This window comes from Oculina patagonica, chromosome 13 (assembly GCF_052425735.1).
Source record: "Oculina patagonica isolate OP01 chromosome 13, crgOcupat, whole genome shotgun sequence".
Classification (NCBI taxonomy): Eukaryota; Metazoa; Cnidaria; class Anthozoa; order Scleractinia; family Oculinidae; genus Oculina; species Oculina patagonica.
Window position 1 is genome coordinate 37956140 of NC_135770.1, and position 23373 is coordinate 37979512.

At 37.6% G+C, this 23373-nt stretch overlaps 3 protein-coding genes across 3 annotated transcripts; all 3 read left to right on the forward strand.

Annotated features, from left to right (window-relative positions):
• The first annotated feature begins 3034 nt into the window (after nucleotides 1–3034).
• Nucleotides 3035–11589, forward strand: LOC144634369 (calmodulin-alpha-like). The gene is made up of 6 exons (XM_078493301.1): nucleotides 3035–3171; nucleotides 3383–3416; nucleotides 3532–3675; nucleotides 9615–9741; nucleotides 10377–10492; nucleotides 10936–11589. Exons 1-6 carry the CDS (start codon nucleotides 3166–3168, stop codon nucleotides 11007–11009), a joined length of 501 nt encoding a protein of 166 aa, XP_078349427.1. The 5' UTR covers nucleotides 3035–3165; the 3' UTR covers nucleotides 11010–11589.
• A 2348-nt stretch (nucleotides 11590–13937) lies between these two features.
• Nucleotides 13938–20915, forward strand: LOC144634510 (ATR-interacting protein-like). The gene is made up of 11 exons (XM_078493479.1): nucleotides 13938–16202; nucleotides 16760–16840; nucleotides 17092–17158; nucleotides 17385–17461; nucleotides 18009–18091; nucleotides 18641–18783; nucleotides 19130–19218; nucleotides 19559–19648; nucleotides 19868–19959; nucleotides 20090–20265; nucleotides 20740–20915. The coding sequence occupies exons 1-11, from the start codon at nucleotides 14001–14003 to the stop codon at nucleotides 20850–20852; spliced, it is 3213 nt and encodes a 1070-aa protein (XP_078349605.1). The 5' UTR covers nucleotides 13938–14000; the 3' UTR covers nucleotides 20853–20915.
• A 1310-nt stretch (nucleotides 20916–22225) lies between these two features.
• On the forward strand, nucleotides 22226–23324 carry LOC144634515 (transcription factor A, mitochondrial-like). The gene has a single exon (XM_078493487.1). The coding sequence runs from the start codon at nucleotides 22292–22294 to the stop codon at nucleotides 23129–23131; it is 840 nt and encodes a 279-aa protein (XP_078349613.1). The 5' UTR covers nucleotides 22226–22291; the 3' UTR covers nucleotides 23132–23324.
• The last annotated feature ends 49 nt before the right edge of the window (nucleotides 23325–23373 follow it).

The window sequence follows — 23373 nt, forward strand, 5'->3', positions numbered from 1 at the left end:
ACAAATTTAATGGTGAAGCTTTCGCCACCAGCCTCGCCCCAGCCTCTTCTCTGGCGTTCAAATTCAAGAAGGGAAACGAATCTGAGATTGGTACGCAATTGGCTTCTACGATTCAGCTTGGAAGCAAGACCTAGACCTCTGGGCCGATACCAAGCTGTATTTTAATATGTCGAAAAAAGCCTTTGTACGAACAATAGATAAAAAAAAAAAAATGTTTAAAAGGATCAACTTTTCCAAAGAGGCTAAAAGCGATGGTGTTCACCCAAAACGAGACGCCATAATAGTTGTATAGTTTACTCAGTTCAAATTTCTGACTTAGTTATTGCGTGATGTTATCTCTCGGTATAATGTTCTCTTCCCGGGGTTGGGGGGGGGGAGGGGGGGCTCCCATATGAAAGAGACGGGGATGCTCGTTGTCTCGCTTAGGGATGTAAATTTCGGATTTTGGTCTCTCTATATGGGTGTTCCGGGAAAAACCTCGGTATTTTTAGCAGCCAAAGTCTCGTTTAGGGTTGCTTGAGAAAAAATATAGAAATATATCAGTTTTAAAATGTTCTAAAATGGTATCTTTAGGGGTGAAAAAAGCGTGAGTAACGCCCAGATTGATCTTCTTTAGGGGTTTAATTCAAAATTTCCGACGAGCATCCCTGTCTGTTTGATATGGGAGCCCCCGGGGTCTCTTAGCTTTAAAGGATAATAATAAAATGGGTGAGGCCGATTTCAGATGAGGTTTGCAAATTACATTCTAAGAATAAGCTGCTTATTGGCTGTTAAGTAACATCCTTTTAGTTGTCGACGACAGGCAATATGCTTTGAAATACAATGCACTTTCATAACAAGTCTCGAGTTTAATTCATTTCATTTAAATTTGAACATAGTAATTTTAATACGTGCTGTTTACGCTAACGATTGGAATAAAACGAATCATTATTATTTAGTGCGATCATGTGTGTGCGATCATGTATTTTTCGTTCCGTCACATTATATTAGCAATATGTAATCCACTCTGCAAATAAACGCATTTTGTTCAGAAATGTTTCTCTAAATAGCAGCAAAACAGCAGCTACTTCATGTATATTACACGAAGTGTGCCTATCGCCCTATCCCTAGACCCGACTCCCTCGTCCCCAGTCGTCGGTCGGCCGGCCGGTTAAGGCGGTAAGGCCGGAAAACAGGAAGAGCGGAGGTTTATGGTTAGGAAGCGAGCCGCATCAGGCCCACAACGCCAAGCGAGTGCACGACCAAGGAGGAGGACGCTTGGGGACGAGGCAGTAGGCCCAACGTATTGAGAATCGAAATTCTGTAAGGCCGGGTGGTCGTCATTTTCCCAATACCGCCGGTCAAGCTGTGAGATAGTGTCGCATCTGCTTTCTTTTTTAAGTCATTTTAAATGATAAATATTAGTGATATATTTCAAAAAGGAAGTCCTTGTGTGTGCAGTGACGTCGTGCAGTGAGCCTCGGGGCCATGTATAAATTTGCTGGCCTTGACTCGATTACGGTCAGTTGATGGTCTTCACTGCGTGAAAACATTGGTTTACCGACTCAAACAAAACTGCGATTAAGCGCCGCCTGCTAATTAACCATTCATAGTGAACTTTTAAAAGTTTCGATCTGTGAATGATTGAATCCTTTAGTGCTCGCAGTTTAGCTCGCGGCGTAATAAGAAAGATAAACATCTATCAAGGCCTGCGCGCTTTTAATCGCTACACGATAGTGAACAAAAACTGTTGATACAACTAATGCAAATATTATGACAGATGAAAGAAAGACCCGCCAAAATATCTTCAACTCGGAACTTTTCTCCCGATTTCTGCCTTCAGGGGATTTCATGTGAACACGCAATTAGAATTATTTGAAAGAATCGAAGAAAAGCTTTTTGAGAAATTGTCCAAGTCACTAAAGCTTTGCTTTTCTTGCGAAAAATATCATTAGAGTCTCGTGAATACTCCAAAAAACTGAAATCTTTTTAGTTCGGTCTAACAAGCGACAGTGTGATTTGCATGGGAACTACGCGAAGATAGATCGAAAGATAAGTTCGAAAAATAAGAAGAGGAAATTAAAGAATACAGATAATTTTGGAAAGAAGTCAGAATCCCTTAGAGAAGGGAGAAGCCAAAAAATGGATTCAATTCGCCTTGATCAGAACACAGTTTTGTAGCGAAAAATTTCTCGAAAAAAATTGAATCTAGTACTTACATAAACTAGGATTTTAAATGTTTACAATTTATCTAGAAACTGCTATTTTTGTTCTATTTTTGTCACTTTTTTATTTAACTCTGAAAAAAAATTTTTTATTAAAACTGAACCAACTTATCGCTCTTGCTGCTCTTCAGTTGCTGAGGGTGAGAATCCATGAGAGTTTTTTGTTATTATTCTCGAAACTATTTAACGTCTTCGACAAAATATAGAACAACTCTATAATTTACTTTACGAGCCACAATTATTCAATCTCGAAGATATCGTAAGTTAAAATCTAAACGCGGTATACGAGAAGTTGCTCAGCTTATCGATCGCTTTGCTGGAAACTGAAGTAAGTTAGTTTCTTTTGACTGACTAAGGGAATATTAACTAAAACGGGAAGGCTATTTTGGGCTGCTGACATCTCGTAAATGACCAAGACTATTATTTAAATCAAGTCATTTCGGCCTAAGCTTTGTTATCCTTGACGATCTCAAAGGATTTAGCATCAAGTTAAATTACTTAGCCATGCAGTATTTTGTAAGTTTTTTTCAATTAAAAGACGGTGGGAACGTCCTTGTGTTGGTTTGAAAAATTTATGTCAGTCGTGAAGGTGGGGGAATTCATCCTCCGCAGACAAAATAATGAGAGGAAAATTCGTCAATGCGGCCTCTGGTGTTTTTTCTAATGAGGTTACAAACCTAGTTCTCGTTTTGCATCCAATCAAACGTGCGTATTATACTGCTGAACAGGTGTTTCTTGGCGTCATTACATTCAAAATGGAAATTAGCTCAAAGTGTTGGGTGAGCATACAAAACAAGATGACGTCAGAGCCAGCAAAACATGGAAAATTTATGCGAATTTGACCGTATGTATTGATTGCTACGAACTGCTAGCTGTTTATTATCGGGCGCATTTGTCCACCGCAGACTGTGGCGTATGAACCGCGCGGCTAAAAGTTCTCTCTCGGCGACGAGCGAAAAACATGGCAGTAAGTAAAGCTAGCTAACGATGGCTTCTTTTTGTGCATGTAATAAAGCTAGCTGATAGCTAGTCAGCGAAGCGCCGCTTTCAAATGTTTTCTCGCATCGACGCGTCAATATAAACTGCAAGATAGCTAGGCCTGGAGACGTTTCGATTTCCCTTTCCATACTTACCAATTTTTTCTCGAGCTGATCAGTACACCTTGTGCTATTTTTTAGATTGAGCGCCAGCTAACAGAGGAACAAATTAACGGTAAGATGGAGAAGTATCTCTGGAGATGTAATTTATATTTTGATTGTAACACTACATAGCTGCTCAGGCAAGAAATAGCCGGTGCTAATCAACTTTGCCGCTCTTACCTGCACAGAATTGCGCGAAGCATTTTCGCTGTTCGACAAAGATGGAAGCGGCACTATTTCCAATGAAGAACTCGAGGTGGTAATGAAGTCTCTTGGACAAAACCCGACTGAAGACGAACTTCAGGAGATGATCCGCGAAGTCGATGTAGATGGTAAATTGCTTTTGTTTTAAATGCTAAGTTACTTGAAGGTTTTGCTCCTTAACTTAATTGTCAGCCGACAGAAATCTTATTTTTTTTTAAGTAACTGCAAATTTTCATGTCGAAATACAGAGCGAAAAAAGCCATGTAATTTTAATCTGCTTAATAGTTTAGATTATAAAAAGTTTAACTTGTTTTCGGCGCGGGTTGGTATACATATGTTTGCGCAAATTTGCAAATCATTGCTACAAAATTGTATTTCTGTACAATTCTGTGTTGTGATACAGGATTAAATGTACCAGAGTAGCCTATTTTATTTTTGTAATATTTTCTAACACTGTAGGATTCCATTCTGTCCCTTAGAAAATGAAGAAAATAAATCCTGGAGTTAAGCCCCCAACCGGTGGAGCTACTAAAATAAATATTACAGTCGTCAACCAGATATTTCGGGGTTACTTTCTAACAGTCGCTCGTTTTATCAGACCATATTATTCAAGGATTTATCACTTTTCTACTTTAAACTGAGAAATATATTTCATACTTAATCGAAGACAGATTTCTGTCAGTGTCACGTTGTTTTTCTGTTCGCTTTCAATAATTTTCTGATTAACATAATGAAAATATATTTATTAAAACTTTCTACTTTTCAATCCCTTTTATGGAAATTGATTTTCCATTTTCCATTGAGCACAAGAAACACATGTGTTCCTGCTACTTTTAATTTTAAATTGCAGAAAGACTCTCGAAATTAATTAATCCTCTTGTCAGCTTTTTCCTTTCTTTTCGCTGGCACTACTAAACTGCAAGAATTACCATTGGCTACTTTCGGTATTATTAAAGACTAGCTTTATACTGCAAAGAACTTTTTCTTTGTCATGTATTTGAAAGCGCGAGAGTAACCCGTTCAAAATTGAAACAGTTTGTTTTTTATTCAAGTGACATCCACAAATTTTCTTAACATAATATTTGAGTCAAACTAGCCTCACAGCGAAAAGCCGCATGTCAATAACATAATTTTGAAATGGAAATATTATATAATTTCAATCGGAAGAAATTGCCAATGTGTTTGCTTTGTAATATTTGTCAAATTGAACGCCTTTTACCCTTGACATATATTCATTTCATCTGCAGGTCAAATAAAAAGAAAAACATATTTGCATTCACAACACACGTTTCTCTTGGGCCATTGTTGAAACTTCCCGACATCACGGACGATAAATAAACAAACAGTGATCAGATAGTTTTGAACGGCTGGGAACAAGATAAAAGTGATAATCTTTTAATTTTCTGGTTCAGTGTATTTTTCAATCGATTAAAAACTATCAACATCTTACATGTAATTGGTTCTAAAGCTCTGATCCTTTAGAAACGGTTTTCAACCGTAGAAGGGCCGATTCTTATGTTTTTTTTTTGTCTTTTGAGTAAATGTTGAGGATTTACCCTAACTGGCAATAGATGAAACAGTAGAAACAACAGTATGAAGCAAGACCGAATACAGAAAAGCGCCAAAATGGTGAAAAATATACAATTTAAATGGATAGGATGTAAACAAGTAAGCTTTTGAGCTTACTAAGGCTTATTCAAATATAAAGGATCTGTTTTTGTATCGCAATCAGGACATTTTGATAAAATCGTAGTTTTCGTTTGAATGAAATAAAACATGGGAAAACGAGATTTATTTAGAACGTGATGAAAACAAATTAATTATCAAAGCCTTAGTAATGCGTTTCACATTTGACGCGACTGCATCACGTTTTGAATTTCTACTTGGCGTAATCAGCACTGAAGTGTGCCATGTCGAATGTGAAGAAACTATTATGGCTTTCAAGTTGTATTTGTTCATTTCTTGAATAATATTAAAGAGCACTTTTTACAATGCTTAGAAAACATTTTGATCAAAAAAAGCGCAAGTGGGAAATTGTGCTATTGAGGAAACCGGAGCCTTTTTAATGGAAATGTACGTCATTTAAATGTCACAATCAGTCTGCAGCGCGCAGCTGGTTTAGTTTTAGAATTAACAATACGATTCGTGTAATTATATTTGCATTTTTCTTATGTATAGCTTCATTAGACGTTCTTAAAGCCTTTTTAAGTCCTTATATTCAGCTTTCAATGAAAACCATCGACACCTTTAAAAAGAGCGTCTATTCTGCGTATCGCAAAAGGGTATAAGCACTGCGGCATATGAAAAGAGGCAGCGAAACACCTGTAAGAATCAACCACACGGAGATAATTTTTAAAATCAATCCAAGGTAGAACTTTTAAATTATAGAAATAATACATTTTAAGTATTTTTTGCAGTTTGTACATTTGCCTGAAAAAGTCGAATATTTAAAATAGTTGAACCAGTCTACGTGCAAGTTATCATTTCTCTGTGGTAAACGTTTTAAAAGTTTCTTCCCGGCGTGCCATTCAGATAAATTTTTAATTTAAACACGTAGTGTGGTTCAGTGCGTTGTATTTTTTTTTTTGCTTTAGTCTGTAATACGTGCTTAGAAGTGGTGAGGTTAGCCCCAATTTATCTTAATATTCACCAGATATCATTAATGACCAGTAATTAGACATAGAAGCACAAAGAAATACACAGGAAGAAATTTTTGACAAGGAAGTACCATTTATAAAGTTATTTTAAGGGTTTCAAAGAATTCACGTGCCACGGAAAGGTGGGTTGTCTTATCAATCTAGAATTGAAAGAACTATCGCAGCATGGCAATATCAACGAATACGAGTTTGCTTCCTTAACTTCCTACCACTTTCGGTTACAAGAATGACTGATATTCATATGGCCTTTTGCTTCCATTCTGTTTTTTGACCGTATAACAACGGGTTTTTTAACCATTAAGGAACTATCTCCAAGCTATAAAGATTTTTAAATCGAAACCCGATGTAGTTTAAAAATAATGGGGTTACTGTTGCTCCATTTATCCAACTGTAAGGCATTAGACGCTATTTATTTCGCATACTAAGTTGGCTGTATTGTTCGGAATTCCACAGCTATAGAAAATCGGATTTAAAGCGTTAATTGTCTTGACCGCAAAATTTATATCGAGAAGCTTCTGGTTAAAAATATAAAACCAAACTGTTAATAATCGGATTAAATTCTTCAAAACATAGCTTATTAAAGTTGTTAAATGAATAGTAAATAAATTACAGCGAAAAATACTGAGGTACTAATTGGGTTTTAATTTTAAATGAATCTTGATTCACGCGTCTTTGTTTATTTGTCTTTTGGATTTGTCTTTTTTTCTTTGACAGCCCACGGTCTGTCTTGTAAATCCGTCTTTTGTCTTGGTTACTTACATGTTAATATTTTATTTCTCACGAACGTCACAAAGCATACCCTTAAGCACGGTTTAATGGTCAAAACTTTTTTTTAGCCAAAATGAAATTTTTCATACAACCCTTGCAGGATGTGCATTAATTAATTGAAGTCTTTCAGGTAGCTGCAGGTGGCTGGTAACAGTTTCCGCTCTTTCCACGTCTTCTACTATGTTGGGACAGTACAGCAAATCTTTATCAGTTGCTGCTATAATAATGGTATCAAATAAATGCCCAATTATTGGTGAATACGTTGTGGTTATTTTCGTGACGTTACTGGTTACCATAGCAACAGTATAACCTGTTAAAAACACCCATAATTTTAGCTTTAATTATATAGCTGTCAGTAAATCCTATATTGTCAGCGCAGCTATTTTTCCTTAATTTCTGAGAACTGTCCAATTTGGGATTAAATTTGGATAGTTTCGATTAAGACTTTCAGGTAAAATGCACAAACTGTCCAATTTAAGAAAAATTGAACAGTTTTGTCTCAGCCAATCAAATCGAAGGAAAAACGGCATGTGACGGATATCAGCCAATTAGCACAAAGCATAGCGTCAGCCCGGTCCCACCGCGGTCAAACGACAGAAATATGCAAAAAATAAGAAAAGTACTGTAAAGATAAGGTTTTAATTTTCACAGTTCAAAGTTCTATACATGACAGGTATCCTAAGGGTTTACTAAGTTTTTTGGAGCTTTACTAAAAAAGTTCTACGTGTTTGAAAATAGCGATATGCGGCCTTGTCGGCGCCATTTGTCAAAGCACCTTTGGTTCAGATGCGAAACATTTAAAAAGTAAAAAACACTGGTTTACCTGAGGGAATGGGATTAAACTTTCACTCGGCAACTATTTTTATATATCCTTGCTCGTAATAACGCTTCAATTTGAACAAAAAACGGCGAAATGAAAAGAAAACCTGCCTGAGACGTTTGACCGCGGTGAACAGCCCGGTAAACTTGTCGCATTGTTAGTCGACAATGGCGGAATAGTTTGCTACGTTTTTCCATTCCTATTGAGCTTTTCAGCAATAGTAACAACAAAGAGAAATTTTCTACGTTGTCAGAAGAGGAGCTAGCTACACTAAGAAGCAAAAACTAAGAGCAAAACGCCTCTCATAGTACAAAAGTAGTGGGTGAACGTAAGTGCAGCGAAGCGAAGCAAGAAATCTGTCAGATATTCATCGCCACGAGCTAGATGCAATTCTTTAAATTCAAAAAGAAAAGACGGCCGCCATGAAGTATGAACGAAATAGTGGAAAGGAGTATGTCAGATTCAAGAAGTTGTAAAGCTCTTCGGACACTTTGTTTACGACTTTCATTGATTGATGCAGTGTTTTCACTCACTTTGTAGCAAGCTTCGCAAACTCAGGTGAATAAAATTGCACTGTTTTGTTTAAGTTCTATTTGTGAAGACAATGCTTTGAGTGAGTTGCATGTGCTGTGTTATGTCTACTATTGTTGAATGTTTTTCCCGTTCTGGACATATAAAAAAGTTTATTGTTTACGCTAGATTGACTGACTACAAGCTATATAATTAATATGTAACCGGACTACATGCTTGTCCAATCTGGAAATAATTAGATTAAAAAAATCCTCTGAAAGCCTGGATTGGACTCGGCCTACGGCCTCGTCCAATTTTGGCTGCCCTCGGAATTTTTTTCATCAAATTATTTCCAAATTGGACAGCATGTAGTCCAATAACGTATACTAAGTGCTTATAACTAAAAAATGAACTCGGTGACTCACATTTTTTATTACTGAGTTATGATCAGCATGTAAAGATACAACTTTTTGCAAAGTTAAAAAATATCTACGAAGCGGATTCAGCGCCACCTTAAATTTTCCAACATGTAAGGTGGTTCTGAAACCGCTAAGTAGAATTTTTTTTTACCGTCAAGAAAATACCACAACGCATTTAACCAATGGGCAATAATTGGGCATTAATTTGATACCATCATTGTATCAGCAACTGACAAAGATTTGTAGTACTGACCCATCAAAGTATAAGAACTGCAAAGTGCTGGAAACCGTTACCAGCCACCTAAAAGGAAGTAGCTTTATTGACTAGGCTTGGCCGACTGCTTTCAAATGTTTCGTCTTCTGAATGAAACACTAATTCTGGGCGTTTATTTTAAGCGTCTTCGAAAATTACAGTAAGTTATGATATAAAAGTGCACCGACAAGCTATGATGGCAATAAAGACTTGCTAGTTGGTGGTTTCGTTAAAATACCCCCAGCAACGCAGACTACATATACACATGGAGTGTGAACTTGTATTGTGCATATTTTTGCTTTCCGATAATTGTTCATTTTTTCGCTGCTATTTCCTCTAGATACGTTTTTCATGTGAGAAACATGGAATACGGTAAAGGACGTTCAGCATTTCAAGTTCATATATTCTTTGCGGCTGCTTTAAATTTGTAAGGGTACGGTCGGATTTGAATTGAACTTCATTGCATGATTCTAATGAGACGCTTGTTAGAGGCGTAGCTGCTGGAATGATTGGCCTCTTGGAGAGTGTACAGTACATGGCACTGAAACACTTGTGCACGCCTTTAATAGAATGAGAAAAAATTCTGAGAGAGGTTCTATATTCCACATTAATGACATCAAATGCTCTCTGCCATCTTCAGGAAACGGTGAAGTGGACTTTGAGGAATTTCTGTTGATGATGAAGAAACAGATGCAGGCCCGTGATACTGAGAGTGAAATGCGTGAAGCATTCCGAGTGTTTGACAAAAATGGAGACGGCCAAATAAGGTGCGACTACTCAGTTATTTACAGCAAGGTTTAAGGCTCTGTTTTCAAGATAAATAATCTACCAAGTCAGTTGTAACAGTCTCTTTCTTCTCCCAAAATGATTGTAGAGGGAAGCGAGTGGAAGGAGCTAATGCTACCACGTGTGGCTATTCTCTTCCTGAAACCGGCCGGCATGCTATACGTGCCGCTTAACTGCTTCTCTTCACTTCTTTCTTAACTTGCTATAAGCCTCTTTCGTCAGATTCATCTTTACTGTTGCACAGTTTCAGTATTTATGTGATAGTTTATGTTTATGGCATGTAAAAATAACAACAAAAATGCATTTGGAGGACCATTTGGAGCAGTTGATGAATTAACAGTTTAATCTTCCCGGCATTCTACCAATCACAGGATGTTTCCTATCGATCTTTCTTGGTAGAAGCCGTGCAGAAAACCACACAAACGTAAAGCAGATATTACAGCGTCTCGCCAATGCCACAACGCCTTGCATGGACGTAAACACTTACTAAACCCACAGTATCCTGTGATTGACAAAGGCTTAGGCTAACGCTCTAAACGTCAGCTACTTAAGTCTAGAATGGCGACTGTAATGTCTGTTTCTTACAAATGTTGTCCATTTTTTTGCATCCCGGCAGTCATTCAGAGCTTCGTATGGTTATGACAAGTCTAGGAGAAAAATTAACCGAAGACGAAGTCGGTGAAATGATGAGAGAAGCTGACCTTAATGGAGATGGATTCATCAACTTTGAAGGTAATTAACTGTGCGAGTAAAATGTGACTGTTTGACACTACGTCATAACTGACTGCCTTCTTCGAACCTTCCGATTGCATCTGCAGGCAGCGTATTTGTTGTTACTAGATATAAATGTGGTCGTGAACAGGCACTTATAACTATCTATCTAACAGAAATTAATGCCGCAACACTATTTTAACACTAGTTTAACTTCAATTTGTTGAATGTCTTTTGCGGGTGGAGGGGGGGGGGGGGGGGGGGACTGGAGAACCCGATTGAAACCCGGGACCACATTGCTGGATGGCAAGCCCTTTCACCACTGCGACACCCCTGATCCCTAAAGGAAGAGTCCGTAAAGAAAACTTTTTGTACCTCGGAACCAAACTTCAGCACCATACAATGTGTAACTCGGCTTTTTTGTTAAATTTTAGCCTTATCTTATTTTTGTAATCTCTCCTCAGAATTTGTGATCATGGTGAGTAACATTGACAAGAACCCGGAAGGTCCTCCACAGTATCTATTGGCTACTAAGTAGTTTATTAAGCGATCAACCGAATGTTGCCCCACGAGATCAGATTTTAGTGTTCAGTTTATTTATTCAGTACCTAAAAGTTATTTATTGTTCGTCCGTTAAGGAGTAGAAAGAAAAGATACGATGGATGTATATACGTGCAGTCAGATGAGATGTAAATATGTAAATATGTAAATTATAAAGTACACTAGGACTGACTGAGGCCATCAGTTCAAAGTCATGATCACAAATTAGTTTTTCCACAAACTGACTTAAGTGTTTTTTTAACGTTAAAGCGATTTATAAACTGCCCAACTTGAAGCGGTAACCATGAATCGGTTTTTAAGCTACTGTCATTTTAAAAAACTGAAAGCTAACTAATATTACAGAGTGACGTTTATTTCGAGATGTCCACAAAGTTTATGTATATTAGCTATTTATAACTTTGATTTAAATAACTGTGACGTGACTTTTAAATTCTTTTCATAAAGTCACTCTGATTTTTCTGTGTACATATTGGCCAGCCGAAAGGCAAACTGCTAATAAAATGGCAACGTCGACAACAACAACAACAACAAATAAAAACAAAAATGAAACTTCCTGATCACTGTGTTATTTTCCCCAAATATCCATAGGAGTATAAGGTTACTCTTACTCTTACTCTGTGGGGATGTTCCTGGTCATCCATCCAATTCCTAGCCCCTCCCAACAGGTCTTCATTTTGTTGAACACATAACATGGTGCTTACCCTGCTACCCCTGCATATTAGACTATAATGAAATATACCTTGTTGTGTTATAAAAATTGTAAGATCAACGCCGATCAGCACGATTTTGCCTCGCCTATTCCAAAGGTCTTCATGGTTACGGCACCGTTTTACAAGAAAGGAAACGTATAGCAAATTTAAAATTTCGTGTGATGAAGAGTTAATAAATCGATTGCTCTCTTATTGTTTTTTATTTTTTATGGGAAACAGCGATATACCTTTCGTGGTTGACAAAAGAGAAAAGTACGAAGATTGCTGTTCAGAACTTAAGGTGTCGTGTTGTAAGTGCTCGCTTTTTTTTGGTTTTAATAATAATACGACGGGCAACCTGTTTCGAGGTTGGCAAAAAGTGAATAATTATTTGTTTTGGATCTTCCGAAAATGCAACTCTCAACGCTCAGTTGTAATGCTGAACGAAGCGAGGAAGGCAGGGCGGTCGGCCTATTTATTCAGGGTGAACCGGATATGCTTATGATAAATGAAACTTTGCTCCACAAAAATTGTTTGCCAAACGTTGTTTTTATTTCTCTACTTCGTAAAGACAAGAACGTCGTGGTTATCTTTGACTTTTTACCATGATTGTCTGTAGTAACAGATCAGATTGAGAGCTTCGATTGCAGTTTTCCTATTACATTGGGTACTTTCGAACATGCTAGTTAAATGGTATGTTAATTTTTTTCCTGAGGGTACATTTATGTTGAACATAATCTGTTTTCTTCGGTGCTTGTATTTGAGGTGTTTAGGATTTTTGCTTTTTTTTGAAAGACAGTCGTAGAACTTGACAACACAGTTTAAACTATTTTCCGTTTTCCGGTGTAGTGACAAGGGAACACTATGGAAAGAGAACTGACGTAATTTTCACATGACTCGAATCATGTGTGTTTTTTTTCAGTTGTGGCTTTGAATCAGGCAGAAAAGTTCAGGGGGCTATTTGTGGGAATTATAACGCCTTAGGACCCATACAAGCCCATTCAGACTATCTTTTCAAGAGGCCTTTCGGCTTTGCCTCATTTTACACTAACGCAGTTTAAATAAAACGCAACTAGAAGAAAATTGCAAAGAATCGTTTCCTCCACGAGAAACTGGTCAAAACCAATCCGGCCGGGGGATAAGACAAAAATTAGACCAATTAGATTCAGTCAAATATAATATTTTGATTCAGCAAAAACACAAAACGTCAAAAATCACAAACCTCGAAAATAAACTCCTTAGCAAAATTCTGTGTGTCGCGTTTCCAGCACGGCAGACACGGGGTGTAGCGTAATTGGGTTCGCCAGGTCAACCACAGTGAAGTACAGGACGGACAGTAGACTCTTACACACGTTTATTGGACTTATTCGAGAATCAGGCTAGCCGACTTGTTACAACACTTGCGGTGAAAACTAAAGAGAAAAGCACGATTGTCTAAGCTAAAGAAACAAGCTAAATACAAATTTGACGACAGAAAGCACGACAAAAACTAATATAAACTTAACGATCGTGACTTACGTCTGATCTTGACTCCGGGGGTGAGAAAACTCCAAGTTGTGAAAAACTCCGAAAGACTCCTATAAAACTCCTCATTACTCCAGGGACAACTCCTTAAAAACAGAAATGTTCGCGTGGTAAAAGACCTAATATACTTCTATGACGTAAATGAAACTAAATTGAAACAACTCTTTGTGCGGCTAGCCAAAAAAGGATAATTTAAAATCACGCAATCAAAACGAAACAAAGCTACATTTTAAGAAAACAAAAAAGTAATTGAATGTTTCTAAGCGTTCTTTGTACAGCAACGTGACACTGTGCCACACTTGGTACAATATCACATCAATGGTCATTTACATCTAACAGTTTTAATAATTCCGATTTCTCAAGCCCGATACAGTTGATCCAACAGTTAACTGCAATCCCCCCCCCCCCCCCCCCATCCCACATCCAATGTTTGTCATTTCTCATCGGCCCCGATTTCTCGAACCAATTTTCGTCTCCCTTGGAGTTTCGAGTAATTGGAATTCCGCTGTATATAAACTAAGTCATAAAGAAAATAAAATAAAAATAAAGCTATGGCTACCACAGGGCTACCATGAAAATCGACGAAAATGGTCAAAATGACTTTTTGGAAGAACCGGTTATCTTGGTTAGCGGTCTCTCGCTGAAAAAGAAAAATACGTTCCCAGAACTCTCCACGAGATCACAGTCTTCGCGGTAAACTTCGATTTTCGATCGCTTTCTGTTCTTGAGCATGAAATCTTTAGGTTTCTTGAACGATGGCAAACTTTAGCAACAATAACCTTCTGGGGAATCAGAAGAGGCGTAATTTTATCTACAATCCAGTTGCACCACGCTCAAGAGATAGCAGTTCGTTTACAGCTCAACCCGGGAGTTCAACAAGCGGTGTTCAGCTACGAGCGAACACACATCGCGAGTCTCCGCACAAAAAGTTCAAAACTTCGCATGACTTGCCTGATAAACGTGCAGAGGAGATTGCTGCCGAGGAAGCATGTCGTGATCTCCCTCTTGATGCTTTTGATGAAGAGTTTGATGCTATTGAAGATGATTTTGACGATGATGATCTTTTGACAGCTGAACAACTTGATGAATGTGATCGAATTGCATCTATGAAGCTAAAAACGCAATGCACAAATCCTCCAGACTTTTCTTCCAATTTACCCCCCAGAAACGAAAAATTCAATTCTTCCAGTAAAAACGCCTTTTCGTCTTTGCCTCTGGGCCCAGAGGAAGATGTTTCTGACGAAAATGATGATACAAAGAACACTCAAGAATATGTAGTCGGTCCGACTGCGGCTTCATCTTCAATGCCCCACTTCAGTTTGAGTGACACGGCAGGGTTTCCTGTCAGTAATCCAAGAGAATTACGAGCGCCAATTGTAACACATCCACAAGAGAGTGCTAGTATGGAATATGTCAGACCATTGAAGAAAAGTGACTCGCTATTAGATTCATTTGTTGACCATTGCAATGGATCAGTTTCCTTACCCAGTAGTCATGTACATAATGTACACACTATGGGTGGAACCAGTCTGGATGCTAACAGCCACAGTAAAAACTTTCCTGTGACAAAACATTCCGAAGACGCACAAGTGCAAAATTTGAGAAAAGAGATTGAAAGATTAAAAACAGAGTTTGCTTCTGCAAGCTCAAGGGTGAAAACACTAGAGGAGGAGAAATTCTGTAAAGATGGAGAGATTAAGATCTTGCGGGATTCCCTTGAGCATTATCAGACTGATGAGAAGAAGAGGCAAGGAGAGGAAAAAGCTGTGCAAGAACAACGAGCCAGAGAACAAAGTCAGCACGAGAAAGAACTAGAGAAACAAGTTGAAAACTTAACTACTCAAATTCGGTTCAAAGAACGAGAAATTTCACAAATGATTGAGCAAAACAAGAAAAGGACAGCTTCTTCGACAGAAGGAAATAGCAGTAGCCCAAAAAAGAAAACTGTTAATTTGAGTGAAGTTTTTCCAACAGGAAGTTCATTTTTCCAGAAAACATCCCCCGAGGCCAAAGCAAGGTCACCCAGGTGTATAAAGCAGAGCTCAAAGGATTTGAAAACTCAAGGCAAGCAGAGCTCACAAAGACTTTCTGAGGGAGAGAACTCAGAAAACGTAGCCTTGAGTGGCACTTCAAGTAACTTATCTATTGTAGAGAGGATGAAAGTGCAGCAAAGAGAAACAGATGTCAATGAAAGAGAACTTGTGAAATTATTTGCTGAAAGTTCTCCTGAAGTTGAACTTGTTCAAAACCTGTTATCACCAAATGAAAAAGAACTGCAAAGTCTTTTTCCTGATGCAGAGAACAGAACATTAAATGAAGGAAGCATCATATCACTTTTGATGCTCAATAGACCTTCTGCAAATCCTCATCCTGCTATGCAAAAAACAACTCTCAGCGAAACAGATGTCTCACATACTCTGCGACTATTTGAAACGCAAGCTACCTCAAAACTGCAGAGGACTATAAGCACTGCTATGCAGAAAGATTCTTTAATTACCTGTGATAACAGTAGTACTTTAGTAATACAAACTTTATCTGGGCTTCTAAATCACCGTCAGGTAGACAATGATTCAAAGGCCTTATCACCAACTTCGAACTTGAAACATCGTCATGATTTGCCAACAGCAGTCAAATTTCTTCCTTTACTTGAGAACCACATTGCGCATTATGTTGAACAAAGGACAGAAACTAACGATGACAACATTCTAAGCACTTGTTTGCCCAGAGGATCTCCAACACAAGATTTGCTAGAGCCAAGGGATAGCTCAGGATTTGAAACTGAACATGCAAAAAATCTTGCTGCCTTGCAGACAACTGTGCTAACTGCACTAAGGCTTCTAAACATCCTTGTGTTTTACAGCTGTGAAGTTTGTGGATGCATTTTAAAGTCAGCCAGAGTGTACAGTGAAAGCAGTGGAGATGACAATGATAAAGTAATGGAAACAAAAAGATCAAAGGTAGAAATATGCGCAACTTTTGCATGTTATTCTTGTAATCTTTCTTTTTTTTTGTATTTAAAACAACAAGGGGAAATTGTCTTGATACACAACAAAATTCTCAGAACTAGCTGTAAAACAAATGCATAACTATCAGTAAGGAGAAGAAATATTTCAATCATAGAACCTAAAGGACCGACCCCAACTGAACAGTGATTAATCCTTAACAGAGAGAGTGCGAGGTGACGCAGCCTAATACACAAGGATACCTGAAAAGTCTGTTAAAACAGGAGAATTTCTACAAGTTACATAAATTGTCAAATCACTCATACATGTACATATAGCTAGCTGACTGGGTTATATTGCACACAGAGCAACAAAACGGGCTCCCCAAAGCACTGGCTAGAGTAATAGCACTCACAGGAACATTAATAAAGTTTTCCACTTAACAGCTTTTAATAACTTAAAAGTTATTAAGTAAGGTACAGTGTATGGCAGGTAGCAAATAAAGTCTCAATAATATACTATTGCTTGATGTTTCATTTATTTCTGTTTTTCTTTGTGTTTCTCCAAAACAGGTATTTACGAGTGATGGAGTGGAAGATGAGGGCTTTTGTCAGCACCCGCTCTTTCCAAGTCTAAAAATCACCATCAAAAAGGTATTCAATTCTAAGCTGTATTATTTTTGTGCTAAATATTTTTGACTTTAAAAATTATGTACTTCAACACTTAAATGACATAAACGTTTTTGAAACAACAAGATTTAAATTTCAATGTTTTTGGCAATGTGAGGGTTGTTTTTGATAAAGAGATAATGTAAACAAGTGCAAATGTAAAAGAGACTGCAGTACTATATACTTTTGTGTAATTTGTATTCTTCTTGAATTCTTGTTTTCAATTGTTATTCAAGAGTCCAGGTGAAAGCTCACACAGCTCAGATGCCAGCAAACAGATGGTGGAAGCTACTACTGTAAAAGGTCTGGCTAAAAGTTCATTTTCATATTTGAATGTTGTTGTTTCAAATGTTCTTTGGTAATGTTAGCGAGGAAGATTTAAAGGATCCATAGGGGCAATTAAAAATTGTGATGTTTGCGATGTCAGGGCAAATGCTCTAGCACTAGTCTATGAGGCTAATAATAGATGGTTACAAGTTCTATTTTTACCTGTGAAATGATTAATATGCCATGTTTGCTTTCTCAACAGAGAAAAATGACAGTGGGGACGTTGTTCAACAAACAGAACTGCTAGGTTACTTATTCAAACTGTTGGTACCCCACCAAGTGAGTTGTTATTATAATATTAAATTATAACAAGCAGTCAATGTATCAACAGTATATCTACCAACTGTGGGGGAGAAGTGTGTGCTTCTGACAACAACTCAGAATGTCCATCTTGTTAGTGATAAGAATGGCTGGAGAAGGCTTGCAGTCACCTGCACTGCAGCCAAGTGATGGTGTTGCTCGATGAAGTACTTTTTTGTTTCAAGTGTACTATTAGACCCTCATCTATTAGTTTTAACAATATACCAAATGGATGGGAAATGCGATAAATGTAGTCGTTTTGGAAGCTGGGTGTCAATAAGAGTATAATAAGTATAATATATCCTTATACCATCATATCTCAACAGCCAAATGCTAGCCTGCAGGGTTTAGTTTGTCTGCAATGCAAGCTTCTAAATGCAGGAAATGATTTTTTTTAGCTTGAGCTTCTGATAAAATAAAAGTCTGCAATTATTTCAGCTTATTCATACTTGGGATATCATGACCTGCACATTGTATATAAACACTGTCAGCTCAAATTAAATCTAGTGTCTTCTCCTTTCTTTAGAAAGAATCCATGACTGTTGTTTACACCACTCTGCAAGTCCTTACATCTTTGGCAAAAAACTGTCAACCAAAATTCTACTCAAGGTTAGTGAAAACAAAGTACTATAGTAGTAAGCAAGAAACAAATGTGAACACTGTCATACAAACTTGCTTTAAACCTTTATCAGAACATTTCTCAAATCCAAGGGACAAGGTTGTATGTGTACATTTCTTGTTTAAAGTTAGTTTGAAAATGTGAAAAGACCTCAGGACAACACATGCATTCTGAGATGCAGTTAAAGAAACCTGTACCAGTTGATGGCCATTCCTAGTGTCCTGGAATGGACCTGCAATAAACCTGCAATTATTTTTGTCTCGAAGTTGCTAAGCAACTTATTGCACATGATGGGTGACATCTTTCAGAGCATTTGCAAGTTATTCTTTGCTTGGATGATAAAAATTAGAAACTTTATTGGGTGCTTCAATGAAGAAAACCATTACCAAAACTGGAACTTGTCCCCCCTGACTGACTAATATGGTGCCTGATATTGCATAAATGGGCTGTCTGCTTGACATGGTGGTTGATACTGTGTGGACAAATTAGGTATTGATTGTTTTTGGGAAATAAAGAGTCATTTTAATTTGTTGTTACAGAATGTTGCCGTTGCTGTCTGACAGCCTGCTTTCTCAGTGTCTATCCAGGGACTGGACTCTCAGTACACTGTCTTTAGTCACGTCACTCCTGACACCTTTGACATCACACAGCGGTATTCTGAAAAAACTCTGCTCTCATTCAGGTAAAACATTCTACAATGACTGCTGTTACCATGTATAAACTCCAAAAAGCTATTAAAGTGGAACTGTGAAAAAGTTATTTGCTCTATGGAAAAATAGTAATACTTTATTATTGTTGTAATAACTGCATGTCAACCTGATCAGCGAGTGAAAGTTTACACAAGTAATTTTGAGTTCTTCTGAAGCCCCTGGGGTGTTTTAATCAGGCTGTGTAAACAACAGAGCCATAGTTTTCTATTCTTTGTGTAATGATCAAGTTTAACACTTAATCTTCTGTTGACACATTACAACTTACCAAGCTGTTGAACTGTTAATCTAATTTTTTTAGTTTGTTTTCTTATCAAACAGATGATTGTCTCTTACTCAAGATTTACCAGGGATTGGTTTTTAGACCAGATGATGTTCCTGTCACTCATTATCGACAAGTTCATTTACAGGTATATTTAAATGAAAATAATTAAGGAATACAATCTAGAATTTTTAAATTTGACAATTATTTCTGGTTCCAGAAAATACCATACCAACCCTACAGAAGGTCATTAGAAATTCTGAGGGGGAGAGGAGTGGGATATCAAAAGCCGTGGGTGGGGGGGAGAGTTTCAAACCAAAAAAAGCCTTCCTTGTGGGAGGTATGGGTATTTTCTGAAACATTTCATTGGTATACAACCCAAACTGAAACAATTTAAACTCTGGTGCTGAGAATTGAAAAGTACAGTGTGCTTTAAGTGATGTAAATGATGTTTTTACTTTGTTTTATGCTTGTGTTTTTATCCTTAGATTGTTGGCTTTGTCAACAACCTCCTGAAAAACAGTGACTCATCCATCTTATTATTCCCATTGGAGAGTGAGTGCCATTGCAGCCTTGAGGTGAATATTAATTTTATTGCATTGCATTATTTTTATGAATTATTAAAATAATTATAAGGGTTGTCACATGGTTATGATGTTACATTACATTTCTTGCCAGATTTAACCTTCCACAAACAGACTTGAACTAAGATTTAATTTTTGCCCACAGTATGTCAAAATGTAGGATTAACTCTGCCTTTTTTCTGTACTCACTGAATTTTTTAAATCATTTTTCAGCTCATCAAATGCCTTGTGTTGATGTTAAACAGAGTACTGAACTCTCTTGCCCAAGTTCCATCCGAGTCACTGATTAAACGTGCAAAGGACAGGTGAATTTATTTCTGTCAAAAATAGAATATCAATTTAATATTGTTTATTCCATGTTAGCAAATTTACGACTATCTCATCATAATCTCCAGCTTATCTTATGTGTGGTGTTTTTCAAAATAATTGTTTCAGCCTCAGTCTGATGCTGTTGCGGCAGGGTGTCTTTCTCTTGTCCACCTTGTGTCTCAATGATCGTCTTTTTGTGGAGCATCGGGTTGAAGTGGAACATCAGTATATCAATGTCGTCAGCAGTGTAACCAGACTTTACAAGCAGCTTGCTGGCCAAAGTTTAATTTCAGAAGCAGAAGGTAATATGCTGTTAAGTCCCTAGGTCAAAATGTTAATTCTCTATAAGTGATTGCCGTTAAAGGGGCTAGGCTACAAATAAAACTATTTTAGTAAGTCATTGTTGAGCTCTGACACTAAGGATATTGCCACTTAAAAGTAATAAAGGAAAGCACATTAAGAACACTTAGAAAGTCAAGTTCAATGTATGTAATGTCAAGTGGGATAACAAAACAACATATTTACGACTTCTAGAAAGTAGCATTTGAAATAATTACCTCCTTGATAAATCAAGCCCTTTTGATGGAAAACAAGTAATATAATTGCCCCCATTCAGTTTTTGATGGTAAAAACCTCAGTAAGTTGTACATGTATTTTCATTTGTTGATTGTTGACTGATGAGGAGCATACAGAAAACAGATTGTACATGTACAGTAGTATGATACAACCCAAAATACTAAACCACTGTTTATCTTATATTTTTGTATCTTTTCTAGTTCTTGCTGTCCAAGAACTTGTGGATTTTGAGCACATTGAAGGGATTGAGTGGCCGCAGGAGTCGGAAGATGAGGAGGACGAAACTGTTGAAGGAATGGAAGTTGTTGAGTGAAAGGATAAGAAAAACTTTTTTAAGCATTTGGTCAGGAGTTGCAGATAAATATAAACTTTTTATAGTTTTGTTAACAACAATAGGTTGTCTCTGAAACTAGGAAGATTACATCTTCCTGAGTCATCCGGAATAGAGTAGTTAAGTTGTGGCTTTCTGTGTCAGGCAGTGCTACAGTCTGGGGAAAGAATGGTCAGCCTGGGAGTATAAAAAAATGTGACGAAGTGAACCAGAACTTGACTATGGATATAACTTGCAGGGATGTAGCTAGGAGCTGGCTTTCAGCTAATTTCACCGGCTGAAAGAATGCTTATCACCAGCTGAAATTTCACTAGATAACAAAAAGTAGGGGTAATTTTGAAGGTCCACAGACCAGAAAAACCGGCTGAGCCTTTTAATTAAATGGCTTAGTTTGTTCTTAGCTACATCCCTGACCAGGAATGGACAACGGGATTGGTATTAAGTTTCTCTACGTAACTTGTTGTCTTGGTTTGTTAATAGCATGTTTGTACAAGAAGTCATCAGCTCAAAATAGTTAAAATGATGTGTAACTTTTAACTTAAAATGTTAAATAATAATTTAAAAAAACGAGTATCTGAAGTTCATAATGTCAGAGAACATTGTACAAGGGATTCAACCCAAGACATTTGTGTTTTAAAAGGATGTAAAAAGTTTTACACAAGTAATATGTTAACATTAAAAAAATGTTACAAAATTATTTGAAGTTTTTTTTTATTTATGTAAATTTTATTATTTTGTTTAATCCCAATCCAAGTGGAAACAACAATAATATAATTTTGCAATCATCACTATAACCAAAGAACTTACACCCGAAACTGAAGCTATCAATGGACATTATACAATCTGAATGGGTTCTCTTCATTACAATTGAGATTCAAAAAAAGTATGGAGGTATTGGCAATATGGCTTACCTGAGCAAACGCACGTTATGAGAGGTTTAAAAAGCAAAGATTTGATTAGATTTTAACCTTGTGAGGAAATACGGTAGGTATAAGTTCGTGTTAAAAAATTAAATGCAGTGGTTATTATAGAAATTTTTTCTTTACTTTTCACAGAACCATGTCATCCACTTGACAAGAACAATCACTTACACAGTACATGTACATGCAATAGTTTTCAGAATTTAAGATTGACACTAGAATTAAGGATTAGAGGAGTCCTTACTGTTTAGGATTCAACCTTATAAAAACTATTCACTCAATCTTCTTCCTGCTGCATCACAGTCCACCTGACAGAGGATGCCATGTTTTCCCCAGCGTTCCGCACTCCATCCCCGAAAAAGCTCAAGCACGCCTTGCATGCCTATGTTTGAGTTTGAGAGTACGTTCCCAGCGCGCTTTGCAAGGGTTGTTTTGGCGGTAGAAGGGTGCAGAGTCGAGTGCAGACTGTTGTTTTGGTGTTTACCTCGTGCGCTCCTGAAAATGAGTTTTGCTCGTCTTTTGTCCGTTGTTGTACGAGAACCACTACCATTTCGACAGTTGTACTTAACTAGGGTGATAGTGGCACATGGATTTGCTACAGAAGCGAAGGTAAATAAGCGTCCACCGACTGCATATCAGTTGTATGCCAGTGAGCACCGCGCTAACTTTGTTGCACAAAATCCCGACAAAAAACCGCGAGAAATCAACAGGGCTTTGTCCGACAAGTGGAAAGAAATGTCAGAAGAGGAAAAGAACCCTTACAAGAAAGCACGCGAGTTCAAAATGGAAATTTACAATGCTCCTCTCAAGAAATTACCAAAGAAACCTCCGACAGCGTTTGGTTTGTTTCTGAAGGAGAACTTCTCCAAAGTCGAAGCAGAGTTAGGTCCAGGAGTTGGGGCCCCTGCTGTTGTTTCAGAGTTATCCAAAGAGTGGAAGAGTCTCTCGGATGAAGAGAAAGAGGAAATGAAACAAAAATATGAGAGGATGATGGAGGAATACAGAGAGCAAGTCAGCAACTTTGGAAAAGGATTGACCTCCGAGGAGATTGCCTTCCTGAAGGAAAAACGAGGTCCACAGATGCAAAAAATCGCTAAAGAAAAACGACAGATCCTAGGATATCCTAAACGACCGCTGTCCCCGTACATCCTTTTTGTACAAAAGCACTCCGAGGAGCTGGATTTTGGGACTCCTGTTGAGCGCATTAAAATTCTGGGGCAGAAATGGAGTGAGATGAGCGCTGAGGAGAAAGAAGTGTACATCGAGTTAAGCCGACAAGCACGTGAAAAATACCACAACGATGTAGCTGAATGGAAAGAAAAGCACCCAAAAGCTGCATAAATAGGACATAGATGTTAATATTTTTAAAAGTGAAAGTCAATAGGATTATCTCCCTGGGCGATGAAACGTGCGGTCTGCAATTCGTGCATGTCTGATGCAGAGTAGGACTGGTACAAACACTCTTTCCACTCTTCCGGTGCGAATACTAGATGCAAACACCGTAAAAGCTCAATTAAGCACCTCTCCTTTTAAGCTCTCCTCTGGAAGTTCAATTTTTTATTAAGCACCCCTTCTCTCTGTTC

Coding starts and splice junctions, on each gene's coding strand:
- LOC144634369 (XM_078493301.1), top strand. Junction 3,417..3,531: donor AACAGAGGAACAAATTAACG/GTAAGATGGAGA, acceptor TTACCTGCACAG/AATTGCGCGAAGCATTTTCG. Junction 10,493..10,935: donor TGGATTCATCAACTTTGAAG/GTAATTAACTGT, acceptor ATCTCTCCTCAG/AATTTGTGATCATGGTGAGT.
- LOC144634510 (XM_078493479.1), top strand. CDS start 14,001: ATGGCAAACTTTAGCAACAATAACCTTCTGGGGAATCAGAAGAGGCGT. Junction 18,092..18,640: donor CAACCAAAATTCTACTCAAG/GTTAGTGAAAAC, acceptor TTGTTGTTACAG/AATGTTGCCGTTGCTGTCTG. Junction 20,266..20,739: donor TTTAATTTCAGAAGCAGAAG/GTAATATGCTGT, acceptor TATCTTTTCTAG/TTCTTGCTGTCCAAGAACTT.
- LOC144634515 (XM_078493487.1), top strand. CDS start 22,292: ATGAGTTTTGCTCGTCTTTTGTCCGTTGTTGTACGAGAACCACTACCA.